Here is a 16,646-nt window from a genome sequence, read left to right on the forward strand (position 1 = left end):
CCAGCCCAAATGACTCTCATACAAATCTGGGGAATTGGGCCACCTTTCTTTCCAATCCCTGGGAGGAACGGGGAATAATGCCGTCTTCACACCACAAAGAGATTGAGCACATTCTTGATCATTTTCCTTTTCTGCCCCTTCCAGTTCCAATTAGACATCCCACACTGGCTCTGTAACAATGTTTAAAGGTTCCAAGAAGAAATCGAAACATCTTGCTTGGCTAATGGAATGAATTTTCTTTGCTCAAACTCTCCAGAGGATGAGAGGAAGGGAGGGAGGGTGGAGGAGGAGATCGATAATGGAGATGTATGGAGCATTTGAGCCCCCGGGGGAGAATCAACCCCACAATACCTTCATAATATCCTGTTTTTCTGGGACTGCACATTGCTGGTAATCTCGATGGCTGGGAAGCTTTTCTACAAACAAGCTAGAAGAGAAAGTACATCTTAGCGTTACAGGGTAGAAAAAGCTCAGCGATGGTTTCTTTTTTCTTAAAAATTTTATTTATTCATTTTTAGCGAGAGAAAGAGACAGAGCATGCATGAGCAGGGGGAAGGGCAGAAGGAGAAGGAGAGGGAGAGAAGTAGATTCTGCTGAGTGTGGAGACCAGTGCGGGGCTTGATGCCATGACCCCAGGCTCATGACCTGAGCCAAAATCAAGAGTCGGACGCTCAACTGACTGAGCCAACCAGGTGCCCCCATCAGTGATGGTTTCTAATACGAGAAGGAAACTCCTTTTCAAAAAGGACGTGCTTAATTCATTATTATTTAACCTACATTCTTTCCATCAGCCTTTCCACCAAGGGCTGGCCAGAACATGGTTTTGGCATTCCAGGGTAGTAAGCTCGGTGGCTGGAGCGCTGAGGTTAAGAGGCTCAGGACCCTCCCTAACAGACCCTGTCACTTCGGTCCTTCTTGAGTCCTGGGTGCCCGATCTGCCAGAGCCCTAGCTCTCTCGCGTGCCCTGCCAGTGACACAGAGGATCTTGTAAAAATGTTGAGAATTAGAAAGATCAACATAATCCCTTCTCACAGTTGAGAAAGACTCAAAGGACCACTGATGAGTCAGGAGTGCCATCGTGTCTGTGTGTCTATATCAAACATTCATTTTTTAAAAGATTTTATTTATTTATGCGTGTGTGAGAGAGAAAGGGAGAACGTGAGTGGGTGGAGAAGCAAGGAGCACGATGCAGGGCTCGATCCCAGGACCCCAGGATCACGACCTGACCGAAGGCAGAGGCTTCACCCACTGAGCCACCCAGGCGCCCTGATAGCAAAAATTCTTAACTGAAAATTCACAGCTGAGAGAAATGACAGTCAGAATTCCCAGTGGATCCAAGGAGGTGCTAATTAGGAATTCGTTATTTTTCCTCACCTTTTTGAGGAACAAGGGGCAGCAGAGGTAAAGGGAAATCCTTAGACCAAACCGGATTCACCACTTCCATGTAAAATGAAGATTTTGCTTTCCAAAGGGCAGGAAATTCTTGGTTTTTGTTGGTGGTGGTTTTTTTTTTTCCTTACTGATGTCTCCCTAGCTCATAGAACAATGTCCAGCTCATGATGTGTGCTCAGTAAATATTTGTTAAATAAACAAAAAGTCCTTCCTTGATAGACCATGATGGGCTATCAATATTATTTATGATCAACTGATATGCAATACCTTATAATTATTGGTGTCTTCTGGCTCACAGATCACACATGCTCTTGTCATGTTGCTCTACAGGGGCATGGGGATGGTAAAATAGCTCATTTCTTGGGTGAGAAAATTATGGTTTAAGGAAGCTACATAAATTGTTAGTTGCCTAAAGTCACTCTTCTTTCTAAATGGAATAAAGGCACAAACGTTGGGAGTTGAAGAGAGCTTAGAGAAGTCTTCCATTTGGAGGTAAGAGAGATTTCTGCCCTTACGTCTTCCATTTGTAATAAGGAACTGAGGCCCACGGGGCGGAGAATTACAAATTGTGACGTGGTAAATGACGGAAGGGAATTCCAACATTCCAGTGACTCGCTAACGCAGACAGTAGAGGGGCCGTTTGCTTTACCACACTTACTTACCATCGATGCCCCCCTCCATGAATGTGGACGAAAAACACCAGCAGAAGGCAAAACAGAAATTTTAGCGAATGGTGACTTAGAGTTCAGAAATCAAAGTTTTTGGGATATGTGTGCTATCATTGATGTCGAACAGCTTCCAATTTCGTATTTATCGTTAGTGCTCTAGAAACCAGCGGTTTCCCCAGGTAGGCTGAGTGTTGCCAGCCATCGGCCTTCTCAGAAGTTCTCAGGTTAGGTCCCTGACTGAACAAGGGACGTCAATCATCATGTGACTTTTAATTAAAATCAGAGTACGGGTTTCAGGAATATGTCAGTAACGAGCATGTGTCTGATGGAAAGTAGGGTATTTTTTCAACAGTTTGAGTCTCTTTTATACATAGCACTATTGCACAGCTAAAGAAATTGCCTCTTTTTTTTTTTTAATAGATTCTACTTATTTATTTGAGAGACAGAGAGAGAGAGCAAGCATGAGCAGAGGGGAGGGGCAGAGGGAGAAGCAGGCTCCCCGCTGAGCAAGGAGCCCGATGCAGGACTTGATCCCAGGACCCGGGGATCATGACCTGAGCCAAAGGCAGACACTTAACCGAATGAGCCACCCAGGTGTTCCAATAAATTACCTTAAAAAAAAATACTAAGTAGGGGTGCCTGGGTGGCTCAGTTGGTTAAGTGGCCACGGCTTGATTTCGGCTCAGGTCATGATCTCAGGGTCCTGGGATCGAGTCCCGGGGAGGGGCTCCAAGCTCAGTGGGGAGTCTGCTTGAGATTCTCTCTTCCTGTCTCTCTGCCTCCTCCCACTCTCTCTCTCAAATAAATAAATCTTAAAGAAAAATACCAACTACAAAGTGAAACTGATTGCAGCTTTCTTTCTTTTTTTTTTTAAAAGATTATTTACTTATTTATTTGACAGACAGAGATCACAAGTAGGCAGAGAGGCAGGCAGAGAGAGAGGGAGAAGCAGGCTCCCTGCTGAGCAGAGAGTTCGATGCGGGACTCGATTCCAGGACCCCGAGATCATGACCCGAGCCAAAGGCAGAGGCTTAACCCACTGAGCCACCCAGGCGCCCTGACTACAGCTTTCTATCCCTGAGTCAGATCTTCTTATAACTCCCCCTATCCCCAGCCAACAAGTCAAATTTTAAAACCCTTAATGGTCTGTTCCAGGCGCTGTGGACAGAGCTGTAATGTGGCTCCTGCTCTCACGAAGCCTACATTCCTATGGGGGGAGGATGGCACAAAACAAGACATATTCTTGGGAAGAGTGCCAAAGACAGGCACACGCAGGTCACTACACTGCGCTACTGAGAGACTTTTTCACGTCCCTGAGTCTCCCTCCATGCCTGAGCCTCAGGGATGCTGCAGGGATGCTTTTGAACACATTACTTGGTAACTCAAAAACCTGGGACACTTAATGCTTTTGGAGATTGCAAAATTGGCCTGAATATGAAAACATTCCTGGAGTCCAAACCATCTCGCTGAAATAGCACGTAAATATTTTCCCCCATTTTTCTCATTTCAAAGACCCCCCCCCACCAAAAAAAGACTTACGTTATAAATTTATTATAAAGGACAAAGGCATTTTCCAAATTTCCTTCTTCCAAATACACGGACGCCATCCTCTCCATCTCCACTCCAGATCTAAAATAACGGCGTGGAGTGATGTCTTCTGTGATGGTAATGTTACACCCGAGCTTGCTGAGGGCTCGGACTCGCTCTTCTGGGCTCAGGGAAACATCCGTGTGGTCAGGCATAGCAGCTAACTTTTTCTGAAAAGCAAAAATGGAATCTCTGAGTAGACATAGGAAGTGAACAGGACTGAAATGACAGGTGTATTTTCTGTACTGAATCCCCGACACCAGTACCTAAGGAAGGCGTTTAGTAAGAGTTCGTGGTAACAATGAAAGTGAAATCTTTGGGCAGAAACACATGGGCTTCACACCAAAAAGACACGCATCTCTAGGATAAACACACCTTTGTGTTGGGGGCAAAATCTCCTTTTAGGGTTCAGGGTACCATGCTGTGCCAGTTCCTGGGTATGCAAATGTTTTAGGTCATTTTAAGTAAAGTATCACTAAGCCTTGTGTCTTCATGGCTATTTCCATTCTGGCCCATGTGAAGCAGGCCAACAGGCAGACTCTTGCCTGGGTAGGGCTCACATCCTTCCCCTCTGAAGCGTCTCCAAGAGATGGCCTGCATTCGAAGTTACTCTTTGATTCAATTCTCTTCCAGAACATATCCCGTTTAATAAGAAGCTTTTAAGACCTCTGTGCTTCTTCACCCAGTGAATGAACCCCACCAGTAAGTCCTCTTCAAGCCCATGGATACCTCCCATTTCTTTTTGACATAAAAAGACTCTTGGACCTGCACATAATAGAGTACATTAACAGGCACGGTTAATTAGTCCCTGACTGAGAAAATAATGGAAATCATTACTAAGAAAGAGTCAGTGATGTTAAGGCAATACATTTGTATTTTATTCATGAAAATAGCATCTGTACACATTTGGGAAAACACAGAACGTATGCATCCAGGGTAATTGTTCCCTGATTCAGCAAAAAGGTCAGTGCTTTGGAAAGGCAAAAAAGTCAACTTTTTTTTTTTCCTGTTAAAGGCTGTAGAGCAAATATTTGGGGCTTTGTAGACCTTAGAGTCCCCATCACAACTACTTAGCTCTGCTGAGGGACAAGCAGCCACAAACAACATGTAAGCAAAGGATCGTGGTTCTGGTTTCAAAAATGTTTTCAAAACAAGTACGTGACTTTGGCGCTCAGACCACAGTCTGCTGACCCCAGCTCTAGACCACTAAATCTCCAAGTGCGCTCTATGCATCAGCAATATCAGCATTAACTGGGAGTTTCTTAAAAGTAGAGTCCCCAGGTGCCTGGGTGGCTGAGTGGGTTAAGTGTCTGCCTCCAGCTCAGGTCATGGTCCCAGGTTCTGGGATGGAGCCCCAAATCCAGCTTCCTGCTCAGCGGGGAGCCTGCTTCTCCCCCTGCCCCTCCCCCTGCTCTTGCTTTCTCTCTCCTCCCTCTCTCTCTCTCTCTCTCTCAGTAAATAAATAAAACCTTTAACAAAATGTTTAAAAAAAAAACTCCCACAGGCCTCCCCTGGCATCTACAGATTAGAGGCGGGCTTGAAGAACCCAGGGTTGAATTTAGGTTCCCGGAGGCACTGCTGCATGCTGCCCCCGTTTGGGAAACGCTGCCTTGGACCCCTCTAGCATCTTTTGATCAACAGGAATGGAATTAGCCCAGGGCAAATTTAGCTCCCGGAACTGCCTCTGTCAGTCAAGGGCGGCGCCTTTGATTAAAAGGTCTGTAGAAAGTTAAAAAAGAAATCCAGGTGGAATTGATTTTAGTCTGGCCAGGAAGGATGGATCCAAGCCATCAGGACAGGCTACAGAGTCCCGTGTGTATAGCTCTTTCCATGCCCGGGGAGGGGGCCACTGTGGTGGTAATTCTGTAGCAGACAGAACCCTAGAGACCTGGAATTATTTTTTTGTTTTTTTCCTTTTTGTTTTTTTAAGATTTTATTTATTTGAGAGAACCGATGGTGGGGCTTGATCCCAGGACCCTGCAATCATGACCAGCTCCATCCGAGGACCCTGAGATCATGATCTGCGTCAAAGGCAGATGTTAATCCCACTGAGACACCCAGGCGCCCTGATTCTTGTTTCTAAAAGTAAAATCTACAACCAACCACAGAGGCATAAATCTGTTCTCCTCCCTGTTTCCTTCTCTCTGAGGAGGCTGGGGTCCTCAGGGCCTGGGCTTCCTAGCCCGGAAGTCTCCAGCGATCCCTCCTGCGACAAGGTGGCAAGTTCAATTTAGAGAGGAAGGGATAAGGAGACTTGCGAGTCTGCCGGAGTCTGTCTCCAGGGCCAAGTGATAAAGAATAAAGCAGACACTGGATTTTCAACCGTGGCGTCTTCAATCAATTCTCACTTGGTCCAGAATCATGAGAACAGGGAGGTGTGACTGCACACAGCACCCAGCCCCGCCTCCGGGACCTCACCTTACACGAAGGCACACTTCCTTCTAGCCAGACCCTGCTGGGCTGCTCCTACAGTTTTCGAAAAGACTTTCTAATTTCTGAGAAGCTGCTGGAGGCTTCCCCTCCTCAGAAGCAGGAATGGAAGCTTGTGGCGTGTCAGCCTCAGACCTGAGTGCGGGCGTCTTGTCCAAGGGAGAAGCCCGGGACACGCAGCCACGCCACACGCACCTGTCGCTCCCAGCAGCACTCAGGGAAAATGCTGCTATTCGACCACAGATAAAGGCGTCAATGGCATTAGAAAATGATCGGGGAAAAAAAAAAACAAAACAACTATGGAAATTAGCGCATTTTCCAAAGAGGGTTTCCAGGTTCCTACACATGCAAAAGTAATTGGTCCACTCTTTACTACTAAACAGTCTGCATTGAATTATAATTATTTGTGCGCAGTGTCCATGTTCCCCCAGGATGTAGCATATTCCTTGCGGCACAGACAATAATCAATACATGTACCAAGTAAAGGAGGAAGAAGGAAACAGGTGCACTGTGATTGTAACTAGATTTTGCTTGGAAGTAAAAATAAGATTTATTTTTCCTCTGTTGAACGGCCCTATCCTTTCCAAATTCAAAAGTGATCTCAGGAGGAAATGGAGAAAAAGCCTCGTATAAAGTCAGGTTTGCGGTATCTCGCAAAATAAAAAAATCTCCCGATGAAAAAGCCTTCGCGTTTGTTTGACAGTGACACATCTACTAACATTTTAATCATGGCTACCTCGCGTTCTGGAAACACGTAAGACACGCCAAAAGGATGATCCCTTCCTCTGTGGCTGGGAAAGGGGGCCGCCGTTATCCTCCCACAGCACCCCGACAGCACGGGGTCGGAAAACGAAGAAGTTCCCACAGTTCTCCACTCCTCGTCCTCTCAAAGCAACTGAGCCTCTGTGAAGGACGTTCCTGGCAAAGAGGACGTGGGTCACAACCTATTTCAGGGCAAGAACCGGGCCCTCCATTTCTTTCTTTCTTTGTTTTTTTAAGATTTACTTATTTGACAGAGAACGAGAGAGAGCAAGCACAAACAGGGGGCGTGGGAGAGAGAGAAGCAGGCTCCCCGCTGAGCAGAGAGCCCAATGTGGGGCTCGATCCCAGGATCCTGGGATCATGACCTGAGCCGAAAGCAGATGCTTAACCGCTGAGCCACCCGGGTGCCCCCTCCATTTCTCTGTGATCTGGGGCTAAAGCTTTGCACGGGCAGGTGCCGGCCATCAGGAGAAGGCTAACGATCATAAAAGCTTCCCCTGATCAAGCCCCCATGATTGGCTGAGAACATTAAAAATATTGTTCCCAATGGTTGTAATGTGCAAAGTAGAAAAACGGGGCCATGGAGGTTACATAATGTGCCTACATTCTCACCCAGAGAATGATCTGGGACGCACAATATGTCTCTGCGATCCCAGGGCTCCTGTCATCCCTCCTAAGATGTAGCCAGAGAAGGGAGAATGAGAGTTTCGAGCGTGCGGACCTTTGCACTGGATCCCAGAGCAACATGGACCTGTCATACGTAGAATGTCTCCCTTGGTCGTTCCCACACCGGAGAAGCTTCCAGGTCTTCTCCTTGAAGAAGCGGAGGCACAAAGACTGAAGTCCTTGCTTACAAAGTCGATTCTCAAGTGCCCCTCCCCCACCCTCTTGGAATCTAACCAGAGAGATTAAAATTTCGCACTTTTGTGGACAAAAAGAATTATTTTTAGTTCTAGCGAAGAGGGCTTTATTAGTCACTTCCTCAAAGGAGGGGACCGCACAGATGGATAAGAAGCGACAAGTGCTCAACTTCGTGAAGGGAGGGTGACTCATTTCCCATGTGATATGTTTCTGTTCTTCTTTTTGGGTTTTCAGGCCGCATGGAAGGTATGGGTTGGCGCTACCTACCAGAGAATTCACAGTAAACGGCTGATCCATCTTGTCCTGTCCGCAGAATGAAGGGGTTCACTGTCTCTTCTCAATCACTTCATCTGTTTCCAAGACAAAAAGCAGAGCTATGGTTATTATTTATTATTATTCTTTTTATTTATTTATTTATTTTAAGAGAATCCGAGTCTCAAATCTCAAACCCTGGGTTATTTCTGGCTCAGAATATAAACACTTCCAAACGACTTACATAACCTGAGTTTTTAGAGAGACTTTGGAAATCTCTTCCTGAAAATACAAAACGGCAGGTGGTTACGGTTTCCTTGAAAGCAGACCTTTGAAAACAGGGGTGGGATGAGACTTCATGATTGCTTAGTGCGTGGTGTGTCTTCTGGGGGTTTTCTTACTCAGAACTCCATGCAGGGTTGTGAAGTAGGTTTACTTTGTTCTCATGGTGAAGAGCTTGGACGCTGAGGCGGTGGCCTCCTACACTGGGTGGAGTCCGTCTGGGCCTAGGCTGTGGAAGGCGGAATTGTAAGACAGCTCTCGGACTCTTGCCCCCTCGGTCTCCAGGCTCCCTTTGAGTATGGAGGAGACCTGTAACCAACTTCTAATCCACAGAACACAGCAGGGGTGAGGGAATACTTCTCCCATGTTTACGTTATGTCACGTAGCAAGGATGAAGAGATCTGTAGATAGATTAAGACGTCTGACCAGCCAGCACTGAATCAATCCAAAGAAAGATGATCTTGGGTGGGCCTGGCCTAATCAGGCGAGACCTTTAAAAGATTGAGACAGTCTCCCGCTGGCCTGGAAGACTCAGCCGCCATAAATAACCACAGCTGCAGGGACAAGAATTCTGCTGGAAATCATGTCAGTTTGGAAGAGCACCCCGAGCCTCAGATGAGCCCCTAACCCAGGGCAGCACCTCCCTTGCTGCCCTGTGAGCTCCTGAGCAGAGGAGCTGGGTTATGCTGTGCCCAGAGACCAAACCCACAAAACTCGGAGATATTAAATGTATGGCATCTTAAGCCATGAGGCTTGTGGTGACTTGTAAAGCAGCACAAGAAAACAGGTGTGTCAGCTATGAGACTTTACGTACATTATATGGCCTTTTGTGGACAAGTGTTGTTGGGGGAAATAATGCGACCTACGCCATATCGATGCGATAAGGATGAGATGAGTTAGCAGAGGAAGTGCTTGGCATAGTTCCTAGCACAGTCAAGACTACAGAAGTGTCCGCTCTTACCAGAGTCTTTAGTTTGCAGTTGTAGAACCCGAGGCTCGTGAATGTGCTCAGGTTCAAACAGTCCCTCCACGAACATTCTCTCCTCTCTGACACTACTTGGGCTCACAATCCATGTCAGCGCTTCCCACTTCTAAATTTATTTTGGCTTTTTACTCCACAGATCATTTTTATGTGTTGCTGGACACAACTTCTCTTCAGTTCCTTACTCATGACAGGAGGGGCTTAACCTACGTTCATTCATTCCGATCATAGCATTCTGTGATTCTAGAAATCTCACCCGTAGACCATTCAACCCTTCCGGCTTTTTTTCTGGCCTGAATCCATGCCCAAGAAACCCTCCACGGAAAGTCACGTGGCTTGTTCTAATCCTTCCCCTTCATCCTCTCTAGTGATGCCTGGAGTAGACAGGGAGGTTTTGTTTTTTGTTTTTTTTTTTAAAGATTTTATTGACTTATCTGACAGACAGAAACCACAAGTAGTCAGAGAGGCAGGCAGAAGCAGAGGGGGAAGCAGGCTCCCCGCCGAGCAGAGAGCCCGATGCGGGGCTCGATCCCAGGACCCCAAGACCACAACCCGAGCCGAAGGCAGAAGCTCAACCCACTGAGCCACCCAGGGGACCCCCAGACAGGTAGATTTAAGCTTGTAGCCTGCAGGAACGGCCGAGAAAGAAATGACCTGGGCGGAGCCACAGTCACAGTGTAGCTTAAAACCCTAATTAATTCTGGTATTCTGGTGTCGCAGAATGCAGGCAACATTATTTGGGGGAATTACGAGTCCTTGGTCAGAAGAAATAAACCAGGGAAAGAAAAGAAGAGGAGAGGAAAGAAGAGAAAAGAAGGAAGGAAGAGAGAGAGAGAGAGGAAAGGAAGGAAGGAGGGAAGGAAGGAAGAGAAAGAAAGAAAGACATTAAAACAGTTAAAGAGACAGAACAAAAAGGCTTATGGGAAATTTGGGGCTGGGTGGGGGGGAAGGGAGGGAAGGGGACAATGAAACACTAGTTAGTCATTGACTAGGGTCTTGCAGAAGCCTAGAGTTATTTTTTAGGGGTGGCTCAGATCCTTACATGGAGAACAAACAATTTTAAAAAATTAAAAACATTACAACGGTGCTTCTTAAACTTTACTGTATCTAAAAGTTATGCAAGCCTGGGGCTTATTTAAAATGCAGATTCCTAGAACTCACCCACAAGGCTTCTGAATCCAGCCGTTGTGAGCCCACCAATCAGCACTGATGGTTAGGACACAGCCCGGGTAAATCTGACATGTGAGGTTTCCAAACAATACTTGCAGAGACGCTGTCTTTGGGAATGTACCAAGCAGAGCCCCTCGCTGCAAGAGAAGGCACCCACTCTTGAATTCGTAAGATAATGGGAAGATCACAGATTTCCAGGAGGGCCTGGGAAATGGGGATTGGAGGCTATGTAATCCCCCAAAATCACTCAGCAGCACTGGTGTGAGGGGAAGGGGGCCCCCCAGCTTCCAGCACAGCCACCAGCTGTCGTGTCTTGTTTGATGTCACCAGTTTCTAGTTCAAAGTATGAGATGGAGTTCTGTGGCTGGCAGAGCCTAGGTCACATGCCCGCAGCCAGGCACTGGAAAATGCAAATGCCCAGCACTTGACACTTCCACAGGAGGCAGTGGGATGGGCCCGGTGAGAGAAGGTTCCGGGTGGCCAGGCCCAGGTGCCCAAAAACAATGACCAGTGGGCACAAGACTCAAACCAACTTTTCTGTAATGATCTTCTGAATGTACAAAATGCATAATTCAATATATCTTGAACATGGGCTTTTATTTATTTATTTATTTATTTATTTAAGATTTTATTTATTTATTTGTCAGAGAGAGAGAGGACAAGCAGGCAAAGTGGCAGGTAGAAGCAGAGAGAGAAGCAGGCTCCCCCCTGAGCAAGGAGCCCGATGTGGGACTCGATCCCAGGACTCTGGGATCATGACCTGAGCTGAAGGCAGCGGCTTAACCGACTGAGCCACCCAGGTGTCCCGAACACGGGCTTTTATTAACTTGCCATAGATGCAAACCCATCACTATTAACACCCACACATAAACTTACCTGTAATTCACCAATAGAAACCGACTCCCCTCAAATCTAAGATGAAAGGAGTTTATAGATGGGTTGGTCAACTCATTTCTTTGGACCATGCACTCCTCAGAGGGAGCGGTCTTGTCTGACTTTGTTTTTTAACCTCAAACCCTAGCATCTATTAGTTCCAACACAATCTGTTACCCAAGTCAACATGGCCAGTGACGTTCTCTAGACCAGTAGCTGTCCAGCTGTGTGGCAGGATCCCCAAGACCCCAGTGAGGGGTGTGCAAGGTCAGCATTATTTTCATAATATCCCTCAGACGTTATTTGCTCCTTTACCATCTATCTGTCACAGTTCTGCAGCGGAGACGTCCAGAGGGGGGATGGCTTATTTGCATATCCCTGTCAAGGTCTGTTTCAGTTTTTAATACAATAAATATAAATCCATAGAGCCCATACAGGCAAAGCTTGTGAGTATCCTTCGTAATTTTTAAGAGGGCAAAGGGGTCCCAAGTCCAAGATGTTTGAAAAACACTGCTTTAGGGGTGGCTGGGTGGCTCAGTGGGTTAAGCCTCTGCCTTTAACTCAGGTCATGATCTCAGGGTCCTGGGATCGAGCCCTGCATCGGGCTCTCTGCTCAGTGGGGAGCCTGCTTTCCCTTCCTCTCTCTCTGCCTACTCTCTGTCAAATAAATAAATAAAATCTTTTAAAAAAATGCTTATTGAAAAACACTGCTCTAGACCAACCACACAAACAAAAGAAAACAAAAACTCGCCATGTGACTTCAATCTAAACACCAAAAGTGTGGTCCAGAAGAATCTAAAAGGGAAAAAGTACATGTTGAGTGTCACCTTCCATTGGTGCTACTACGGTCCTACTAAAATAATTTTAAAAACTGAGGGCAGGGGCTCCTGGGTGGCTCAGTCGGCTAAGTGTCCGACTGTTGAATTATGTTTCGGTCATGATCACAGGGTCGTGGAATCGAGCCCCGAGTCGGGCTCTGTGCTCAGCTCTGAGTCTGCTTGTGACTCTCTCCCCCTCTCCCTCGGCCCTTCTCCTCTCTAAAATAAATATATAAATCTTAAAAAAAGAAAATGAAAACTGAGGGCACTGTGGGAGGTGCCTGACCTCACAGACCTGAGACCCAGAAAAGCAAATGCCACACACTACCTGTATTTGTGATATCCACTCTTTTTCTCAAAGAAAAATACAATTGTTAGCTAATATATAGCGGCCCCGGTAAAAACCTACATTTTTCCAGCCTGCCTTGGCCTTAGATGTGGCCATGTCCCCAGGCCCTGCCAGCGGGGTGTGAACGGAAGTACTGTGATCAAAGTCCGGATCCTGCCCCTAGAGAAAGGGAGCCGGCCTCCCCCACCCACTGGGGCCCTTCCTGCCTGCTGAACCGGCCACGCAGGTGCACGAGGACAGGAGCCCGCGGCACCGCAAAGCAAGAAGAGAGAGGAAGCCCTCCAGGTTGCTCATGCTCAGACCAGGACAGAGACAAAGGTCTGTCTTGTGCAATACTGTGTCTTGTTTAGGCAGCTGGACTTGCATCCCGACAAATGCAATAGTTTAACCTAGAAAGGGTGATGCAGCATGGCCCGAGGGAGATCGTGGCTGACACTGGTAAGGAAACAGGTATCCTCCATCAGGGGGATCACGTCCTCCATCATATCCCCAACAGCCAGCTTGGCTGCCTCCACGCCTTTGCCCTGGGTGCAGGCAGTGGCAGAAACACCCTCCTCCCTCCTGTGACCTCACAACTCACCCAAATCGTGCCCAGCCGGGGAGAGCCTGCATACCCAGCCGGAAGTTTCAGACTCTTCAGATATTGAGCTACAGCCCCAAAGGCAACATTTGACTGTGATAAATGCTTAATTTGGTTGTTACAGAAAACTTTAAAAATTCTAAGTTAGTTATTAATACTTAAAAATTGGGAGATTTCATATAAAAATTCAGGTTTTAGCTTCTCCTTAAAAAAACAAAAACAAAAACAAAACAGAGGATCTGGCACCACTGGGCCCAGTACTTGGGACATTTGTTTTTATCTTCTATCGTGAGTTTAGAACAGTGCCTGCTACGCGTACATATTTGTTGTGTGAATGAGGAAGCAGTTCCCTTAAAGTCTAGAGTATATTCTCCATCACGTTCCCAGACATATAACAAAAATTTGGTAAATTTTTGGATCTAAATCTGTGCTAAAATATGTCCCCCAAGCACCTGGGTGGCTCAATCATTAAGCCGCTGCCTTTGGCTCAGGTCGTGATCCTGGGGTCCTAAGATTGAGACCTACATCGGGCTCCCTGCTCAGCGGGAAGCCTGCTTCTCTCTCTCTCACTCCCCCCACTTGTGTTTACTCTCTCGTTGTGTCTCTCTCTGTCAAATGAATAGATAAAATCTTTATAAAAATGTATGTCCCCCAAATGCACCAGCCTTGAAGAATTTACAGGTAGCTCATTTAATTCTCTTAATAGACGTCTGTTCATTAATTCAGTCACATATTCATTCAACAAACATCAACTGGACATCTAGGATATACCAGGCATTGTTCCAGGCATGCGGGACATGAACAAAACTGGCAAAGATTCCTGCCCCTTGTGGAGTTTACATTCTCATTGGAAGAGATAGGTAAACAATAAACCTTTTAAATATATTGTATAATAAGTTAGAAGGTAATATGTGCTTTTGAAAAAAGAAAAAGAGCAAAGGGAATGAGGAGCCCCGTGGAGGGGGTAGGCTGGGCAGCAGATGACAGTATGAAACGGAATTTTCACGGTAGGTCTTATCTGAAGCCAAAAATGAAGCAAGGGCTTGTAGGAGATGAGGGAGAGGAGAGAGATGGTGCAAAGGCCCTGAGGTAGAAGCATCACGTGCTTGAGAAAGAGCAAAGTAGCTGGCTGGAGTGGCCCGCCAGCCTGATGCTGGTCGCACCACGTTCTTGTGCTCCTCGGTTGTCAGCAAGGATTGTGGGAAGCAGGCCAATAATGACTTTAGGTGCTAGAGATAAGATAAACACTGGAATTTGGAGGATCAGAAATAAACAGCAGAGAATGTCGAAGGCAGACAGGAGGTACTCAGCATCATGCACCAGTAACACCTAAGTTCCCTTTGGAAGTGGGGGCTCCGGGGGCACACAGCAAAGACAGCCTCTGTGGCCGGCCTGGCTGGGGGTCCTGGTTGCATTGTCCTCTTGCCACTCATCCTTCCTGGGCCCTCCCAGGCTCGCCTCCCTCACGCACGGCTGGGCTCATCGCTTCGGAGGGGCCCACAACCAGTTGCAAACATTCATCAGGAAGGCCCGCTTCAATCCCAATGTGCTCCCTAGCCTCCCTCCACCCTGGGGTGGGGGCACATTTCTGTGACTTCATAAATCTGAAACACAGGCCACAGATACATTTAACGTGAAGCAGGCCCCTTGAGAGTTCTTTCTGTTTTAGAGCCCCCTGTCTTCTTGCCTGGACCTCCAGGCCCTTTTCCTCACTGTAGCCTCCAAGGACACACCATTTCCCTCTTCCCATGACTTTTTAAAGAGGTGGAGGGGGAGTCTCTGACTTCTGTGAATCCGGGCATGCAAGGGATTGGGGAACTGGTCAAAACCATATATATTGGGGCACCTGGGTGGCTCAGTGGGTTAAAGCCTCTGCCTTCGGCTCAGGTCATGATCCCAGGGTTCTGGGATCGAGTCCCGCATCGGGTTCTCTGCTCGGCGGGGAGCCTGCTTCCCCCTCTCTCTCTGCCTGCCTCTTTGCCTGCTTGTGATCTCCATCTGTCAAATAAATAAATAAAATCTTTAAAAAAAAACAAAACATATATATTCACTGAACACGCGGAGGCCAACTCCTATCCCTGCTGCCCAGCTAAGGGGGACCTCCTGGGACCAAAGGAACAATTCCCAACCACGCCCAGGGTGGATGGGACAGAAAGGGGGGGTCTCGCTCAGGAGTGGCCTGGGAGGGGGCAGGACCCTTTCCTACCTGACACCTCACAGCTTTGAGTTTGCGAGTTTATTCTCCCTCTGTGCCCACAGATTTACAGCCCAGGAACAGAATTCCTTTTGAATTTGGGGTCCCAATAGGATGTCTCCCAATCTCAACTCCCCCCTCCCCCGCCCCTGCTAGGCAGTGTGAAAGCAGCTCTATGATGCTGCTTTTGCATTAAAAACCAGCTGCTGGGGGGCCTGGGGGCCTCAGCCCGTGAAGCGTCTCCCTTTGGCTCCGGCCATGATCTCAGGGTCCCGGGATCGAGTCCCACATCGGGCTCCCTGCTCCATGGGGAGCCTGCTTCTTTCTCTGCTCTTTACCCAGCTTATGTTCTCTCGCTCTCTCAAATAAAGAAATAAAAATTTAAGAATAAATAAATAACTGAAAATAAAAACTAGCCACAGATATTGCCAAGAATGAAGGAGAAAATATCTTGCCTAGCACAGTGTTTATCTCATGACGTTTTACTTGAATGCCTTTAACTTTCCTTTTCTTTCTTTCCTTTTTTTTTTTTTTTTGTGCTTTTTTTGTGGCTAAGCTCAGAATTCTGATCCGCTTCCATGCACACAACCATATTTTCCCGAATACAGGGGGTGTCTACTGGACAGTGAGCAGCCTCCTCGGGGAGCCAGTCCGGGGAAGAGGCATCGAGGTGAGCTCCCGGGCGTGTCCTTTGCACGGGGCGCTCCCGCAGACGAACCGGAAAAGCAGGAGCACCCTGCCAGCCAGGGAGAGAGGCTGGGAGCACCTCGTGCCACCTCCCAGGCTCTCACTTCTAATTGGCCAACCACCAGCCTTTCTGGTCCCCGCTGGGTTAGAGTTCATGTTTTTCAGGAACGACACGACACGGTGCAATTTACTGTGGCGGAGAGAAATAAAGGAAGTGCTCGTAAGCGAGGCTGTGAGCTGCTGCGTCAGCATCTGATTTAGATAAAAGGTGGTACAGGGTCATTCTCACGCCTCAAAGGACAGGGGCAGAGAGAGGAGTCTCCCAAGTCATTCTCTTGCGGGTTGGGACCGACTTTAGAAAGGAAATGACCTAGATCCATATGTGCTGTGCACTTTAAAAGATTTAAAAATTCAGGCACTAAAACCAAAGATTACTTTCTCTTATCCTCATCGGTTAATATCTGCAAATCAGAAATTTGCTGACACATTGCCTTTACAAAAGGCTGATACATGTCTTCACAAATAAGACGACACCTTATTTGTTCTAAAACACGGAGAAGATAAATATGAAATCTGATAAGAATATTAGAAATAGCTTTATTGCATTTCCCCCCTATATTTGTTAAGTTCCCTATGGGAGTACCTACCAGATGTCAGGTGCTCGTCTCTTACCCCTAGAGGGATAGTCCAGATTAAATACACCACAACAGTGTGGTTTAGATTAGATCAATCAGCAAGAATGCAGTTGCTACAGGAAAA

General features: G+C 47.1%; 1 protein-coding gene across 3 annotated transcripts in view; it reads right to left on the minus strand.

Moving 5' to 3' along the window:
- Positions 1-16,646, minus strand: part of LOC111144897 (STAM binding protein like 1) — a 47,138-nt gene that overhangs the window by 14,218 nt on the left and 16,274 nt on the right. Inside the window, exons 2-4 of one of the 3 annotated variants that reach the window (XM_022499483.1) lie at positions 7,968-8,050; positions 3,600-3,817; positions 352-427 (exon numbers count right to left, since the gene is read on the minus strand). In XM_022499483.1, coding sequence (XP_022355191.1) covers positions 352-427; positions 3,600-3,817; positions 7,968-7,997 — 324 coding nt within the window. In that variant the 5' untranslated portion in view covers positions 7,998-8,050. Of the gene's footprint in view, positions 1-351; positions 428-3,599; positions 3,818-6,813; positions 6,864-7,967; positions 8,120-16,646 lie in introns of those variants that run through there. The other 2 variants (XM_022499484.1, XM_022499485.1) reach the window with 2 other exon arrangements.

Source organism: Enhydra lutris, unplaced genomic scaffold (genome assembly GCF_002288905.1).
Source record: "Enhydra lutris kenyoni isolate GAN:26980312 unplaced genomic scaffold, ASM228890v2 scaffoldscaffold12, whole genome shotgun sequence".
Classification (NCBI taxonomy): Eukaryota; Metazoa; Chordata; class Mammalia; order Carnivora; family Mustelidae; genus Enhydra; species Enhydra lutris.